The sequence below is a fragment of the Lissotriton vulgaris genome, chromosome 3_1 (genome assembly GCF_964263255.1).
Source record: "Lissotriton vulgaris chromosome 3_1, aLisVul1.2, whole genome shotgun sequence".
Classification (NCBI taxonomy): Eukaryota; Metazoa; Chordata; class Amphibia; order Caudata; family Salamandridae; genus Lissotriton; species Lissotriton vulgaris.
In genome coordinates, this window is record NC_141689.1 from 233,962,099 (window position 1) to 233,980,501 (window position 18,403).

Here is an 18,403-nt window from a genome sequence, read left to right on the forward strand (position 1 = left end):
CAATGCCATTAGAAAAAGTGTACTGAAGCATTGGCCAGTCCTAAACGCTGGTCAATTAACACTAGACAATCCTATGTTTGCTTTTAAGAGAGAAAAGAATATTAAAGACCACCTAGTGAGGGCAGCCCTTCCGCCGCAAACATTGAAAACCACTATAAATGATGCATGGGGTCTTCCACCACTCACAGGCCATACTAAGTGTGGAAATTGTATATGTTGTGACACCACAATTGAAGGTAAAACGTTTGAATATGGTAACATTAAATGTGAACACAAATATTTTTCCAACTGAAACTCTGCGAATCTAGTGTATGCCATTTTTTGTCCCTGTATGCTTATTTATATAGGGCAAACCAGTCAAAAAGTAAAACTCTGAATTGGGCAGCACCGGAGTAGGATCAAGTGTAAAACGGCAAACGCACCATTTGTGGAACACTTCTCAGCCAAAGGACACAGCGAGAAAGATCTTCTCTGGACAGTGGTTACCATTATCAAACCGCCCCCCAGGGGAGCAGACATTTCACAATTGCTTAACAAAGAAGAACTCCACTGGATCCTGAGAACCAACAGTATTCGGAATGGGTTAAACCGACTTGAGGACTGGACCTCCTTGCTGTAACGTTCCAGTAAATCCTTACATGTAACTGTTTTTACAAATATGCAGATAATGTATTCTTTTAATGTCACATATGCAATATGCACCTAAAACTTGTATGTTCACTATAGTATAAGTCACCACTTCAAAATGGCCGTCGCGTGCACTTCCCCTACCAAAGACTCTAAATTAAGTCCTTCCACGGTGTCTACCACTCTGACGTTGGTTGGATATCCTCTGGAACCCAGGTTCACTTCCTACCGGATCGTCACACCCGCGGTAGTGCTGCTGCACTCATCAAGTAAGTTACCCCCCCCCATAGCCCTAAGATTACGCTAATGTTAGCGGTTTGTTTAAGACTAGCATAACCCGGCTATTCCCCCCTTTTTCAGATATAGCCATTGTGCTCCTCGCGGCAAATCCTGAATGACCGAGTCTCTTATAATTATTTCTTGGCAAAAGGAACCCGAGGTCCACCGATTCAGGTTCAAACCCGGCACGCCAGGTAAACGTTATCACGTTCAACCCTAGCTGCTGCTCCCGCCGACATAATTTCAGTAATTTTACACGGCAACATATTTTCTGTTCACAGAAAGCTTAATTAAGCGGTCCAACACGTATGGAACAACCTATTCTTGGCCATACAGCAACCACGTATGTGCCCTTACTATCTTTCTAGGATCATTCCTACACACGATTGTTTTCACTTCCATTTAAGAGCCGTCACGCCATCAGTTTTTATCGGTATACTGCACCTATGACCAATTGTGTGCACATCACGATAGGATCCACTGAGTATGAAGTCGCTGTTTTTATCCTCATGTCTTTTCACCTGGGCACAGTCACTGCGCCGACACCGTCCTCATCCAGTGTCACAGACGTATGTTTCCCCCCCAAAATAAACGCACACCCCAACATTCGTTGCAAGTTTCACTCTTTTCACTGATTGCTTGTTGATATGCACTCGAAGGAAAATCGAAAGGTCAATCACTTATCACGCAGCTCCAGATAAGACACAGAATCCGTCACTTGAATTTTTGAATCACTTTAAGTATAACCATGAGGTCTTTTATTACATGCCTGATACTTATGTCATATCTTTTGTTTTTTCCCCCCCCTTTTTCTTCCAAATGTAAAATATTTATGTAAAGTAAATGTAACAAAAAGGCTTAGTGGTTACTATTCTTGTTCAAGACAACAATGTTGATATTCTTTGTCCTGATGATGATGCCCCAATTATAAAAAGGCAGCGAAACGTCGTCGACCATAACAAACCCCATATGCAAAACATTTATGTAATAATGAGAAAAATGCAATGGTGTGGTTTTTGAATATTTTAAGTCTGTTATACTGAGTACAAGTACACAGACATACCTCTTGCTTTGCTCTTTTTGGCCACCTACTTCGTTGTTTGTCTTGTATGTTGAGGGTCACGGCTCTGCCCGCTTGACATCTAATTGTTTTAAAAAACTTTGAAATTGTATTTAATGGAAAATAAAATTCCTGTCCGGACGGACAGAAGACATACCACTTATCAAGTGTATGATTAATGTTCTTGTGTATAGTTATTCTAATTCCTGTTTCATATTAACATATCCTTATACTAAGTGGGTCGAGAAGAGAGCTGATTTCTCTCACATTACAAGTGCACACTTAGCAGAATGAGGGACAGGCTGTATTCTATTTGAGTAACGTTGTGGGACATTCTGCCTCTCCACCAGAGACAAACTAATGATACACAGTCGTACCTAAAAACAGCAACAAACCACCTGACTTCTGCCTAGCCTCTTAATTAATTTCCATCCTAAGTCAACAATGGATGCAAGCTTCTTGTTACCTGAATGATTGTTTAGGCGCTGTGTATATGTATTTGTAAACATCACTATAACTCATGAGTAGTAGACTTACTCTTGGTGTTTTTTGGCAAGAACAATTCTATAAATGGGGTGTTAACACAGTCAAAAAGCTCTTCTACTATACTTAATACTCCCGGCAAGGAGAGAAATCTGCATCAAGTGGAAAGCCACCACCCACCCGGGCAGGGAAGACTGGCTAAAAGCTGTTATCAACATGTCAAGGCTAGAGCAAGATACTGGAGAAGATGGTTCACCTAACACCTGGTGGCCCCTGATAAGATGGGCACGACAAAGGCACCTGATCAATTAATGATTTAAGAACTAAAAGGCTCCTGTTACCAAAGTCCTATGATTACACCAGTCCTCAACTACGTGAGGAAGACCGTCGTGGGGCCTAGACGGAAACAGTGAGCCAAAGGGGCCCCCAAATGCTAAAGGAAAAATTGGCTTGTTTAATCTGTGAAAGTCTTTGGTGAGATGAGGTAAAAAAAAAACTATAACTCATGAGGGTATCCTGGTGCTGAGCAGGCGTGTGCGCCTACTCCCCTGTAGTAGGTTGATTAATTGAAAAGCAAGGTCTTTAGCTGCTTGCAGAATTTAAGAGAGGAAGAGGGTGAGAGTGAAGTAAGAGAATGCCCATCCTCTGATCTGGTTCTGTGTAAGTATGGGATGTGTGCAAACAGGAGTCCTGCAGAGCAGAGGTGTGTGGTTGTTTGGTGGAAGGAGAAGTGACTGTTTAAGTAGGTGAAGCCTGAGTTGTGTGGTGCCTTGAATGTATGGGTGAGAAGTTTGAATTGACTGTTTCTGTTTGGGGAGCAAGTGTGTTCCCTGATAGGATTTAGATTTGCAGCATTCACAACATTCTGGCTATCCCTAGCATAACTCTGCTCAACCTGCCTAAACCGGGAGCGTTCCTGGCTATATTCTGGACTTCCATGACACAACAGTCGCACATACTTCCTATATTGTGGAATTATAATCACACATGACGTGCGCTGTGCCAACCTGCATCCATGTAGTATAAGACCACGTCCAGTAGAAAAAAGTTCAATAAGATTACAATCAAATACATTATTTATTTATTTATTTATTTTTAAGATTTATAAAGCGCGACGTATGCCCATGGGCGTCTTGGCGCTGTGACTCATTATGGCCTAGGCTCAGTATATATTTTAATTTTAACTGTGCAGGAAAGTGAGGGTATTATTGGTTAAAAAGCCACGTCTTTAACCGTTTCCTAAACTGTAGCAGTGTGGGAGAGGATCTGATTTCCAGTGGGAGTGTATTCCAGAGTCTGGCTGCGGCGATGGTAAAAGATCTGTCTCCCCAAGTAACAGTCTTTGTTCTCGGTACAGTGAGGAGGAGAGCATTTACTGACCTTAGTTGTCTAGAGGGGCGGTAGAGTATAAGCTTCTCCTTCAGGAACTTTGGCCCTTGGTGACGAATGGCTTTGAATGTGATACACAAAGTTTTAAACTTGATTCCATTCGTCACCATCAGCCAATGATAGCTCCTGATAGTCTGTTTGATTGGTTGAAATTTAGGGGTACCAGACAGCAGCCTCGCAGCCGCATTCTGGACCATTTGCATTTTAGCCACAACCCGGGCCTGAGCATTCAAGAACAGGCCATTGCAATAATCTAAGGCGGACAGTACTAGTGAGCTCACCACTGTTTTTCCTCCTTTGTCTGAAAGAAATGGTATAATTTTTCTAAGGAGTTTGAGCTTGAAAAAAGCTGTAGAGGCTACTTGATTGGCGTGTTGGACAAAGTTGAGTTTCTCATCAAAAATCACACCTAGATTTCTGACTTTCTGCACCGGGGATGGCAGTGCCCCTAGCAACGGGGGCCACCATATTGAGGACCAGATCGGGAAAAGTTTTCCAAAAATGATCACCTCAGTTTTTTCTGAGTTCAGTCTTAGGCAATTACACCCCATCCATTCCTTGATGGCCAGCATGCCTTCTTGAAACCATTTCTAAAACTGCCAAGTCTGAAACTGCCACTTCCATAAGTTTGTGTTTTTTGGTTGCTTAATAATTCCTACTTAAAAACTTGAGTACATGCAACTTATTCGAAATGTAATGTATTTTTAACTATGCACTATATGATAGCAATAAAATAGAAATATTTGAAGAAATCCTTTCCACATTTTGGGCATTCTTTACAAATGTCTGTCTATCCAAGGATGAGGACAGTCTTCTTCAAAAACAATTAGATTTTTTAATTGAAGATGAAAACAATAAACTTAGCGCAAATACATCAAGTCACATTTTTTTCTCCCAATAAGCTTAGGAGGTCTGTTAGTGTCGTCATGGTGAGGGTGGGAGGAGGGGACGTTATTTACTGTCACAGATGTTCTAAAATTTTTTGGGGGGATGTTGCTGGGGGACAGTGAGGGAAAAATGTGGGCGGGGCAGTGCACTTCAGACTATCCTATTTCATCTTTACGACACCTGAGTAATAATTTCTCCATTCCAGCCCTCGTCCTGGTTGTCTCAATAGTTTCTACATAGGCCTACTCTACCCTTGTATCCACATTTTTCTGTCTTATGTCTGGCCACACCACTGAGTGCAATCATGAATCCCAAGATGAATTTATTTCTCTATAAATTCCCATCAGACCATATTGCCAACTGCTCTACCTTTGCATATATGATCCTGTGGATTCCAGAACTATAATCATATGAATGCCCCCCTCCCAGAATTGTGTCCATGTCAGACTTAACCATTTGATGTAGTAAAAGTCTCTCAGCCAACCTCAGATTCCATATTCCCCAACCTTTTTAACCTACTACAGATGGTGTACGGTGGTTTGTTTGTGAACAATTGCCAGGGCCTAGCTCAAGAGGCCAATGCAGCTTGCACCACTCACAGGCTCTGTCAACGCTGCCAATGCCATTATCAACACAACTACCATAAATTACCCCCCTACAAGTGTGACAATTCAGACTATTCCAGACCGCCCAAAGCAACTAGAATAGCCTGGACGGCTGGGATTATTAATTTTTATTGTATATTTTATTATTATATAATTTGTTGATGGGCTCACCTCAATAATAGGCAAAAAGCTCTACCATATGGTGATCTGCCAAAAGTGCTGGTGCCAAGCACCGGCAAACACTCCCTCAAATTAAGCACTGGTGGTGTAATATTTTTAATTGTAGCAATCTGAATCCTGATGGTATGGTTACCACTTTAGGTACTAAAAGGCCTCTTCCCAATCGGACACCTCCACTTCTCCTGGGATTATTAATTTTTATTGTATATTTTATTATTATATACTTTGTTGATGGGCTCACCTCAATAATAGGCAAAAAGCTCCACCATATGGTGATCTGCCAAATGTGCTGGTGCCAGGCACCGGCAAACACTCCCTCAAATTAAGCACTGGTGGTGTAATATTTTTAATTGTAGCAATCTGAATCCTGATGGTATGGTTACCACTTTAGGTACTGAAGGGCCTCTTCCCAATCGGACACCCCACTTCTCCTAGGTCAACCATTCACCAGGTTTTTCATTTATTTAGGTTGCATGGTGCATTATTCATCAGTATTTTATAGGTCATAGACAATGCTTTTCTAGATAGTCTCTTGGAGACTACTCTGTAGTCTAATGGCTTCCAATCTAGGATTTGTGCACTTCTTTTTCCTGATTTTAGCTTTCAGTTGGTATTCTTAGCGCTTGGACGCCTCAGGGCAGCTATGTGCGCTCTAGAAATCTAAATTCATTCATTCATTCATATGGGTAAATAAGGCATGGCAGAATTATATATAATGAGTATATCTATAGGTTTCAGGTTATATTGTTCTGCAGGTTGCATAATGGGCTTTAAGTCATCTGTACCCCAGACATCTCCCAGAGTAGAAATCCCAAATAGGTCCTAGTTTTGGAAGCAAGGAAAACAGTCTGGCTCTCTCAGCCTCTTACTCGCCCATAGGGGAGTATTTCCCATTCATTTACCTTCTTGTGCTATCTTTTTGTAGGCACGTCTACACATGCCCATTACCGCTGTCATATATCTTGGTAAGGACTTTGGTCGAGCTAGTCCATTGATGCTAGGTAACCTCAATCCTGGCGTGTTTTTCAACCTGGATTGAGGGTTCCTGCTGTAATGAGAATGTTGATTTAATAATTACAACTAATTTTGTTGCCCACTAATACACCCACAGGTCTGTGAACACAATTTCTCCGTCATAAACTACATACGTTCAAGTTTCAAGGGCAATCCATGGTGGTCGGCGTCCCATAACAAAGTATGGACAAGTGCATCAATCTTTCAGAGGAAGTTCTCAGGCACATTATGCAGTATATTCTGGAGGAGGTGGAGGAAATTGGAAAATATAATCATTTTGTATAACACTGCTTATTACCCATCAGTGAGAGGGAAAGGGATAGCCCTCTTAAATTTAGCTGGGTGTACATACATTGCTCTTCTGGAAATCATCCTTCACCCTGGTCATATCAATGCTCAAACAGAAGAATGTGTCTGTGGCTGTCTTAAAAGGGAAGGAGTGGTCTAACATCAGTTCCCATGCTGGAGAGGGGGGATGGTACTTATTTATGAAAGTTGACACTATATCTGGGAGTGCTTACCAAATTTCCTGAAGATATATAAGATTCTATTTATTTTTGATTTGGAGTCCACTACATACAAGAGGAAGTTATTGGCATTCAGGCAAAGCCTCTCATTCACCCAAAACCCCTGGCAAAGATATCTTTCCTAACACACCCCGAGTGTGCCTCCAGTGCAGTGCCAAGAATAGCAGAGGGGACTTGTCTTGCCCCCTCTCTAAAATGAGAATTCCGAAAGTACCAGTATAGCTATGAAAACAGTTTTAAAGAAGTCTGATCAATGACATGAAAGACCAAACCCCATTTTTCCTACTATCTGCAGCAAATATGGTCAATTTACAGAATCAAAGGCTGCGTCTAACGATAAATTGCTACTGATGTTAAACCTCTTTCGTATATTCCATAGAAACAAGCAAGCGTCTGAGATTATGTCTGGTACAGCCATGGCCGGGAAACATCCTTTACAACAAAACTTTTACAACGCAGTGCTATTACAACGCAGGTTTTACAACGAAAACCATTACAACGCATTGCGCTGGGGGGCGCTCTAGGATAGGGAATAGATTTAATTTACTATCCAACACCTTCCCTAGTGTCCACGGAGACTGGAGTTGGAATTGTAAATTAAACTATTCACTATCCAGCACCCCAAAGAGCTATGCGTTGTAAAGGTTTGCGTTGTAAAGGTTTGCGTTGTAACAGCATGCGTGGTAAAAGCATGCGTTGTAACGTCAAACATCCACATGGCCAAAACAAACCAGCTGGCAACCCCAGGATTCCCAGGAACTCAGGTAATGTAAATGTTAACAGGAAATGCCTTAGATCAGATTTGTTTCAGAAGCAGTGCTTCCTACCGGGAGCCTCAACAAAGTCTATACAAACACTTTATTGAGTCATTGGCTTGTCTTTTTTTTAAAATGTGGGTTGTTATGAAACTGCCATAAACCAAGATCATTCAATCCATTCAAGAGTTATCTTACATGAGAAATGCACCGTCCATCGTGAAACTCTTCCCAGTCTTTTCAAAATTACTTGTTTAAAGCAAGCTATAAGTCACACGATGACTGAGGTGACCATCACAATCCTGATAAAGTTGACCAACCTGTGTCTTCCTGGCACAAGCGTGTTCCTCAGTCTTGATTCCAAAATTCTTTGCTGCCAGACTGAAAAAGGTACTCCCATTCTTGGTGGAGGAAGAGGTGGCTTTATTACGATGCGACAAACACTTGAAAACACAAAATGGATAACATAGCTCATAGATACATGTGGAAGGTAGGGAAGCCCAATTGTATCTTCGGATGCAAAGAAAGCATTCAACTTAGTTGAATGGTAATTTCTGTTAACACCTTGCATGCGGTGCCGATTCTCCCCCGGTGCTGAACATTCCATTCGCGGGTGTGGTCGTGACGCAATCATTCCGTCATCCGCACAGCTCAATCGTGAGGCATGACGGAATGGTTCCGTCACAAGCATCGAAGGGGTTAATAATGTTTGCAACAAATTGATCTAGAGTAGAGCATTGGAAAAGAGATTATAGTGACAACCAACAGAGCTCCATCAGCCAGAGTCTTGCTGAATCATGACTCTCAGACAAGCTTCACCCAGAGAGGGATAATATATCAGGGTGCCCTAAATCTACTCTGGTAGGTGTCATGTTTATGGAGTAACAGTCGATGAAACTCTGAATCTTAAAGATGTTATTCTTATCTTGGTTGCAAAATTCCTTAGATATGTAATATACATATTTGCAATATACACTGTTGCAGCATTTTTATAGCTGCCCTGGCTGTTATTGTTATTCAATATAATGTTATTATGGCATAGTATTTGTTTTAGAATGTACGATTTATGAAATGTTGCAATTGGTTTCTGTGCAATATATTGACTTAAGACAAGGTCCAATATCAAAGTTAAAGAACTATCGCTCAGACTTTTTTTGTTTATGGTCATAGACCAAACTTCAGAAAGAGTGAGAAGTTTATGTTTTCTTCCTATTTAGATATGATTGATGCCATATTAGGAGCAACACCAGATTGTAGAACTAATGTTCTGTTAAAACCGAAGACACCAACAATTCAATGGTGAGCTCTTAATTCATATGTTCTGATAAGCAATATTATATAATTTTCTATTCATTCTACACAGATATATTTTACAGTTAGATTGTCTTATTACTGCCTTCCGTTTGAAAGCCGATTTCAGCCTTGATATGAGATATAACTCCAGAGAGAATAGTAGCATTTTAAGTTACCTGTGTGGCAGTGCATGACAAAGAAATAGGGGTAAATGAGTAATAAGCAATTAATAAACATATTAATGTTTTGTGAGGAAATCAAGCATAAATAAATAAACTTCAAGTGCAAAACAGTACAATTACTAAAGATAGTGTCGCTTGATGTTTTAGAAACAATTATACATTATAAATGAGACAATATTTTGGGATGAAATGATTAAGGTGATGTTGATTATGCATTTGTAATACATATATGGAGTGTATTTTAAAACCACCTTTAACTCAATGATGTGTAGTAGTTTAAGAATGTAAATACTACTTGAATGTTTTGTTTCCATCATTACCTATGTACCTAATTTATTTCCATAAACAGTGACTTTAGAAATAAGTACATGTAAAAATGCCGGTGAAAAACAGTGACTACGCACACCAAGGGTAGGCAATGTCATCTTAATTTGCAAATCCAGAATCTTTTGATATACTAATTTCTCTAATTGCTTTCTTTTCTTCTTTTTCATTTCTATTGTGTGCTCATTTACTTCTTGTTACTCCGTATCTTTGGCACAACCTTGAGAAGCTGCTATTGTCAAACTGTGAAACATAAGTGTATTAAGAACATCTGATAATATATTGGAAAGAAGAATAAATGGTTGTATGACGTTTCAATGCATGCTTTTACCACGCATGCCTTTACAACGCAGGTATTACAACGCAAGTCATTACAACAACTTGCGTTGGGGGGTGCTGGATAGTGGAATAGTTGAATTTTCTATTCCAACTCCATTCCCCGTGGATAGTAGGGGAGTTGTTGGATAGAAAATTAAACTATTCCCTATCCAACAGCGCCCTCCAGCAAAAGTCGTCGTAACGACTTTCGTTGTAATACCTGCGTTGTAATGGTAGTGCTTGGTAAAAGTTTTGTTGTAAACGATGTTCCCCAGAATAAATCATTTGTGAAAAGAAAGAATATTAGTTTGTGTATTATACACTGTTGTATAAATGGTTGGATTTTGTTTTCACTTTCGAGTGCCTCACCAACTCTTCTCTTATACTCAGATATTACTGCAGAGTTGGTCACTTGCACACAGGAAGAGCACCTGAGCACCCAGCTGATGTAATCGGAGCCGCAAACATATTAAACTATTCAAAATAAATGTTTATGAAGTTCGTGATGTCAGACTATTGATCTGCCAGTCTTCCAACATGTCTTTGCTGTTTAACTCCATTAATATGTCTATTTTATTAATAATAATAGTGCCATTTGTAGAGCACATGGTAACTCTAACGAAGTGTCTGCACTAGGATGCTAAATATGGAAAGGAGTTGTGCCATGACAGAAAGACCTTTACTGGATCCAAAAAGGCAGTTTCTTCCTGAAGATCAGTTCGGAAGGGGCTAGCAGAAGTTCCACAGGTAATGAGTGCCAGATTTTAGGGGTAAGTTGACTGAAGGTACAACCATCAATTCTAGCTTTTTTAAATCTAGGAACGGAGGCCAACTTGGCCGCAGCCAACCTCAGATTTATGGCTGGGGTATAGGTGGTAACCATAGCCAGTGAACAGGCAGGGACTTGCCAGGCAAGCGCCTAGTAACAGAGAGCCTTAAAGGGGATTCTCTGTTTCACTGTCTTCTATTTTAAAAGAAGCGCTGATAATACACATAACATCGTCCTCTAACCTTTGAAGACATTCAGAAACTAATACTATAATTCGCCTGTTGCTGCCATCTTGTATTGGCTTGAATTTATCAGCTCCACTGACGTATGGCAACCCCTTGCTCTTGACGCGGCTAATTGTACTAGTTTATATAGTCATTTATTCGAGAAATTGTATGCAATGCCAAGTTTGGCACCTTACTGCTACTTAAGGGAACTCACAGACATTGTTACATATGAGAAGCGGTTGGCAGAAGTAAATGAAGTTGCAGACTCCTGGTGAAAAGGTGAGAGTAATTATGTTTCGTGTCAGAAGTAATGTTTAGCTTGCTTACTTGAGGGTTTTGAGCAGGTGATAAGCAGAGACGTTTTAAGGCATGGGCAAAGTGGGCTCTTAGAGCAATTCTTTTCTGTAGAGCTTGCCCTGATGAGCTTCAATAATTCTTAAACAGATTGTTTTAAATACCATTTTCCTTTCATTTATTTTTAATGTGGGTGAGGGGTGGGGGTCTATGACAGACATTTTGCAGAGAAATGTTGTGTTTATGTTTCATGCAACATCCATAAAAAGTTTCTTTTAGATCAAAACCGGACCTCGCAGATGAGAAATGGGAGAGGGTCACAGAGGTTATTTGCAGTAAAATGAGCTGCTGCTGTGCTACTTTACTGAGAACACACATCACTATCCCTGAATATTATATGTAAACACATTTAGAATTTGGACGAGTGTGCCCGTGCACTGTCATTGACCTGGCCAAAGAGGGCATGAAAGAGCTGAAACTGGATCATAAATTCAAAGCAGTTCTGAACAGAGGCCCCAAAAATACTCTTGCCTTGGGCCCCAAATCCTTACAATGTCCCTGGTGGTATGGGAGGTCTGTTGAAGGTTGGTTAGAAAGTCAGTCTTTAATTTTCTTTGGCTGCCAATGTAGATGGCTTTAATCCAAAGCCAGCAGATTCTCACATAATGTAATGTTAAGCTACCTCAAAGAAACTATTTTAATCATTCGAATGATTACTTTTTAAAAAATCTTTATTGTTTTTTTAAGTTACAAAACAGTGCAGGGACATGCCAAGACAACTAAGTGCCACCAAAATACAATATGGTTCCTCATACTGTGGTAATGAGCAAACTGTAAGTCTCAGGAGAAGGTTAGTGAACCCTTGAATTGGTCCCTTGGCTGGGGTGATATCTCCCTTGCAAAGGCTTGGCGATGACAAGTAAAGTGGAACTGTGAGGCCGTTGTATGGGACGCTATGTGATGGGCCGTTAGAGGATGTGGCGGTCTGGCAAAGTTTGTCTGTAGACCTACCAAACCAGCCTCATGATTAATTAACAAGTTTTTAAAAGTCACATTTTGAGACTGGATCCTAGACGTATGCCAGCCCAGGATCTCCAGGGAGTCCTTTAAACAGTATAGATGTTTTTCTATGCCTTACTTGAATGCCATGAAAATCCATGAGTACTGTGTAGGAGGTCAAGGGTTTAATTTCCAGATATATGAGTTTGAATAGAATGTGACCTATTTGTTAACTAGTCAGTTAATTAATGCCAATCGAAAATTCAGTTTGTGTTAAGCATTGTATATATAGTTAATACTAGTATTAGATATTGTCTAACTAAAATGTACAACATCTCAATGGTATTGGGTTAGTTACGTAATTCAGGCTTATCTATTTATACCTTGCTTCCAAATCAACACTTTATTTCCTCTCCAAATCTTTCCTTGACACTAGCATTGGTCACAAGCCAGCACTATACAAGAAATACAATAAATAAATGCGGAATAGTTTTTATCGAACCTAGCCTAAGTCCGATTTGTAAAACTGTTGAGTAGGATAATTATAGGCAAGTGTTCTACAGATGGAACCAACTATCTATTGTACCCATTATGAATTCTCCTCCAGTAAGAATATATATACTCATTATAAATGCTATTCATGTTTTTGAGCTCTAAGATTATCTTGTCCATGATCCTATGGACAAAAATGCTAGAAGCGTGGTTGTGCTGTACATCAAAAGTGGACGTGGTCCCTAAATCGAGGATGTTGTGGGAAAGTAGAGTTGGAAAGAGGGCATCAAAGGTATTTTCGATAATAACACTTGTGCCCTCATCTTGCACTGGCCAAGAGTATCTGGTTCTGTATTCCCTGTTCTTGTCTGTCATGTCATTGTCTGGGCAATTAAATATTTACCTTTATGCTTATCCACCTTGCACTACCAGGATCAAAGAGGCTCATAATCGTTGTAACCAATCTGGCTTTTCCCCTTATTCCAATGACTGTACGGCTATGTACCGCAAGCTACTGTTTTTACATCTAGTGCTTTAAGGTTTATTAGATGAATAGGAAGTACACGTGTCACTCCTCAAGGCTCATCTTTGTTAATAACTCAGCTAATAATCAGTGGCGGCTGCCACCAAGCAGCACGAGTGGGGCAGGGGCAGAAGGGGTGAATAGGAAAATAAAATGTACATAGTTACTTGCCTTGCTGCTGGACCGCCACCTCGCCTCGCGTCATCCTCCTCTGTTCCTGCTTGAAGCAGGAAGCACACCCAGGCTCCCCTAAGCAAATCACAATGCTGCAATGCAGCACTGTTGTTGGTCTGAGCGCCGTGGCTGGGCGCTCAGACAGGCAGTGGGACCCTGTGCATGTTCCTTACCAGGCTGTGTATTACAGCCTGGTGGGGAACATGCAAAGTGTGCATGACGGTTTGGCCGGCTCAAGACGGCTGGCCAAACCGCTATGCGTACATAACTGTAACCACTCCTCCCTTGCTGGTTGTGATGACAGCCAAGCCCCGCCCCAAACACCTGCATGACAACAGAAAAATTATATTATAATTAGTGTTATTATCATTTTGTTTTTCCTGTTTCCACTGCTCACAATGCAGTGGGGCGGCACTCCTCCACCTTAATGTAGGATCCGCTATTGCTAATAATTGCACTGCGAAGTAAGAGAGTACATGAAAACAGGCTTCAATTTGGCAAACAAACCCTCAAAAAAGAAACAAGTAAATAGAATTATCTGAGACAATGATCCTATAAGAACAGTACATACCTTTCTTTCAGGAAATCTTCAAATTCTTTGCAGTTCTTCCTCCCTTCATTCGAGTAGTGGATGATACAGTCGTAGCCCGCGGTGCTTGTGATGTCAGGACTCTGTGAGCAAAAACATCTGAATTTTAATTGATGATCCTCTTAGATCAAAATAATCAAATATCGAATAATGGGTACAGTCTAATACACTTGGATTGTGGTAACTGCTATACAGAAAACTCCTCCAACTTACGATACAATTCCTTTCACATCCACCACATCGTGCGGTGCTGGCATGCACTTCTATGAGCTCACCCTTTCAATCTGGAGTAGCTTTTGGAAGACGATTTAGAGCTCTCAAGCTTCCAAACATGGGTCCCACTCAACCTACTATCTTGGTTGTCAAGCAACACTGTCCTAGAAAAAACCCATAGAATCCACAGGCTTACTCCGTCCAACCAGCCAGCACAAAGATGTTACTGTGGCTTTAGGATAGGATAGGATATATGTTTATAAAGTGCTCGAATGCCGAGACGTCTTGGCGCTGATGTATGTGGAAGTGGTGCAGCCAGCATTACAAGGACTATATTGAGGCAAACAGCCAGGTCTTTAGATCTTTCCTAAAGGATTGTCTGTTAGACTTTGATGTGCCACTCAACTGCAAATGAGATGGGCAGAAGATGTGGAGTTCGACTGGCACCCCGGCATTTGTCTGTTGCATCTATTTACCTGTCATGTCAGGTTCACTGAGCTTTTCAGTGACAGGGGTCAGTGAGCTCTCCACCAGGAGTAAAGATAAGCGCTCCTGGTCACCAGCACTCAGGAGAGCAAGTCAGAAACAGAAAGAGGGGCTCAATGAGGCATCCTTGATTCGCTTGCTATAAAGGGACAAGCTGCCCAGGGCTTAACTCAACAGAGGGTTGATGAGGTGCATCTAAGAATAGTGCAACAGGGGTTTCAAAGCAACAATACAGGATAAATGCCCAGGCAAGTTCAGGAGTTTAACAATAAATCATATCTTCAATATATATATCACTAGTATAAACAAGTAAGATCAATGGCATACACAAAATACAATGCTAAAAACAACATCACTAAAGCAAAATGTAATAAAATGTAGTAAAATGAGACAGTGCTAGGACCGGTAATGTTACTATATTGATAGTACAGTGTAGAAATGAAACCAGGGTCCCTGGAGAAGTGCACTGTACAATGGTTGCGTTTAGATCTAATATTTGCAAACCTCTATTGTTCACAAAATCTCGGAACATAAGTACAATGGGAAAGACACAGAACCAATACTAGCAGCATGGACAAAGAATGACGTAGTTTGCAAGGCGAGGCCACACAAGTCCCTAATGAAGTGTAATAGAAATGACTGCAATCCCCTGTTATCCAAGAAAAACTCCTATGTCCATATTGCGTAGGGGCAGTGTCATCACCTGAAATTGGGGGAAAGGGTAAAACACCATGGTACAATTTGATGTGCATTGAAACTGTGTGTATTCATAAAGGCTGAGATGATTTGAGCACTAATGTCCATCCCATGTAGGAATTTATTTTGGTTTTGCAGGTTTGTCTGTTTGACATGCAGGTCTGCCATATAGGTCTGAATGAAAGAAACCAGGTCATGTTCAGATCTCTCAGCCTGGCCAATCCAAGGACTCTAGTTATGCGGTCCCGGTAGCGTACTGCTAGGATCGTTTCTTCCATCCTTGCCGGAGTCATGTCTGTGTTTTGGCTTGCCATATCGGAGCAGGAGGGTCAAAAATAAAATGCCTGCTACAAGTCCCAAAGTTAGGGGTATGCTGCCAAAGACTGAATGGACAAAATTAGGAATAATTCCTAGGATTGCTTTGAATGGTGTTAACAGTCCCGAAAAAATTGTCTTGAATACGCCTGAGATACCTACGGCATCTGACATATTTAGAATTTGGCTAAGCATTTCTGTGAAATGCACTGGGCAATTTGTTGATAAAAGGTCATGTATCTTCGAAGCTGTCCTTGCAACTTGGAGATCATACGTCTCTTTTGATGACGTGATGGGCACTGTTGTCTGTAAAGGCACACACAGACTTCATTCTGCTTAAAGTATCAATTCGTATAGAAGAGACATTCAAACGAGGCCAAATGGGAGTCTCGGAGTCTCCAGGGCCGTTTGGAAACAATACTTGCATACAGCAAGTGACCATGGAAGTTAAGCTTACGAGATATGCTTTCCCTGGCATCAAATATGTGATTATGAGGCAGAGGAAAACCTAGGTCTGCTAGAGGCACAGCTATTGGTCCGGAAGCCTTTAAAAGTTCAGAACATATATTTTAAGTCTTTAGTTCTGCTGTGTTAACAAATCACATTTATTATCAACTTTTGCATCATCGTCATAATCATGTAACAAAAAATGTATCATTTAACATTTATGTATTGCGCGTGCATGAATAATTGAAAATATTCACTTATCATATTCCCAAATCACATTCTTTTTGCACTAATTTAAAAATAAATCTCATACATTTCAATACACAAAATTAATGTACAGAATCCCAATGCATTTCGGGTTGCAAAATCAATCCTTCGTCAGGGGGTTAATGATGTGTAGAAAAAAGTACACATTTCTTGAGAGTATCGGCGTCCTGTAGTGCAAATCCTACGGGATCTATAAGACAGCAAACAAAGAGAAACTGTATCCAGTTCTAACATTGGTAATACCATATTCAATATGCACAAAACTGAGGAGTGCCACTGAGAAAACGTCCCTTAGGATGGAAAACAAGCCAATAGATTGTGACCAATACACCCTTCAAGTGAGGAAAGATAGGTGGTTCAGCTTTAGTGTGAGCCCGAGTTGATATAGATAAGTTAAGTACAGAGATTGAGAAATGACCCAAGAAGAGATAAGCACTCGTGATTTAAATAAAGACTCGTGATGTAAATGTGGAGTACTCCAAAAAGCCTCAAACAAGACTCAAAGTAAATAACTAATTGGTAAAGGCAAACATACTTGTACTGTCACCAAATTGCGCCCAGAAGCGTATTTCTCAAAATAAACTCGTATAATAATACTTGTGTCGATTGTAACCTACAAAGAAAATAACCAAGCGTAAGTTTCCCGGAGATACGGAAGGTAAAGCAATCAGCGTGCACGTAGATGTTATGTGCCGCTTACCGCCTATATTGAAAGGAGGCCAAGCCGCTACGAACAGCTGAGGAGAAAACTACCTGAAACAATATATATGCCATAGATGTCAAAGCCCGACAAAAAACACCCCTAAATCAATATAACCTGTCGGACAACGGTCCGTAAACCGACCTGAAGCAGTCGACGCCAGCTCTCTGATTTCCCCGGTAGACGCGAGTCCGCCCATCCAGTCACGTGGTGCGGAACTCGCCTGTATGTAAAGGAAAGACTTAAAACAGAGAGAGGACTATGTTGATGTGGAAGAAACCACAACCACCATCCGCCATGTTATTGGAGTGATTCTCAAGGAAAACCGAGCCAGTACTTGGAAAAATTAATGTGAACATAGAAATGTCCAAAGTGTGAGAAGAATCCTGAAAGAATTATTTAATTATTTAAAAAAGGGCCCTAAATGAAAAGGCAAATCTAATCTACTCAATAATCTAAAAAAAAACCTAATCTACTCAATAATCTAAAAAAACATATCGTGACTCAGAGGAACCAATAATCTGAAAGAAATATGCAACTCAAGTTTAGAGTGAAAAGGAAAACGAAACCACGATAATTAATATAAAGCAGAAGCGATTCGCGTGCAAAGACATGCAACAGAAATTAGTACATAAGTGAACCAGTGTGGGAAGGATCCCAGTGTACTCCTTTACAATCTAAAAAAACATTTTTGCTTTTAAAGAAAACATAGCAGTTCATAATGGTCATTGAGACCAGCCGGAAAAACAGTTCCTAGCAACTTTATCCAATGAGTCTCTCTCCTAGCCAGGAGAGTGTTGAATTCTATACCTGGGATGCGCTCAATTCGTTGTAGAACTGTGTACCTTAGTTGGGGAATGGTGTGTTTTGCTTCTACCCAATGTTTGGCTAGTGGAGAAGTGGTATTTTGGTTTCTAATGCGACTTTTATGTTCCACTATTCTTATCTTAATCTTCCTGCTGGTCCGTCCCACATAAACCAACCTGCATGGGCATTTAATCGCGTATACAACTCCTTCTGTAGTACAATCTGCATTGTGTCTTAATTTTATACTTTGGCCTGTATGTGGATGCATGAATTGATCACCAGTGATGACATTACCACATTGTCCGCAATTATAACATTTCATCATCCCTTTTACTTTTAATTTACCGCTTCTCTTGGAGGGTTTTAAAAATTCTCTCAAATTTTTTGTCCTGGTATGTGCAAATAATGGAAGACCATGGAATACTGTACGAAAGTCTGGTTCATTTTCAATGATTTCCCAGCGTTTTCTGATGATGGATTT

At 40.6% G+C, this 18,403-nt stretch overlaps 1 protein-coding gene across 1 annotated transcript in view; it reads right to left on the reverse strand.

The window, feature by feature from the left end:
* Positions 1-18,403, reverse strand: part of PSTPIP2 (proline-serine-threonine phosphatase interacting protein 2) — a 394,129-nt gene that overhangs the window by 218,822 nt on the left and 156,904 nt on the right. Inside the window, exon 2 of the mRNA XM_086960336.1 lies at positions 13,974-14,074. Coding sequence (XP_086816462.1) covers positions 13,974-14,074 — 101 coding nt within the window. The remainder of the gene's footprint in view (positions 1-13,973; positions 14,075-18,403) is intronic.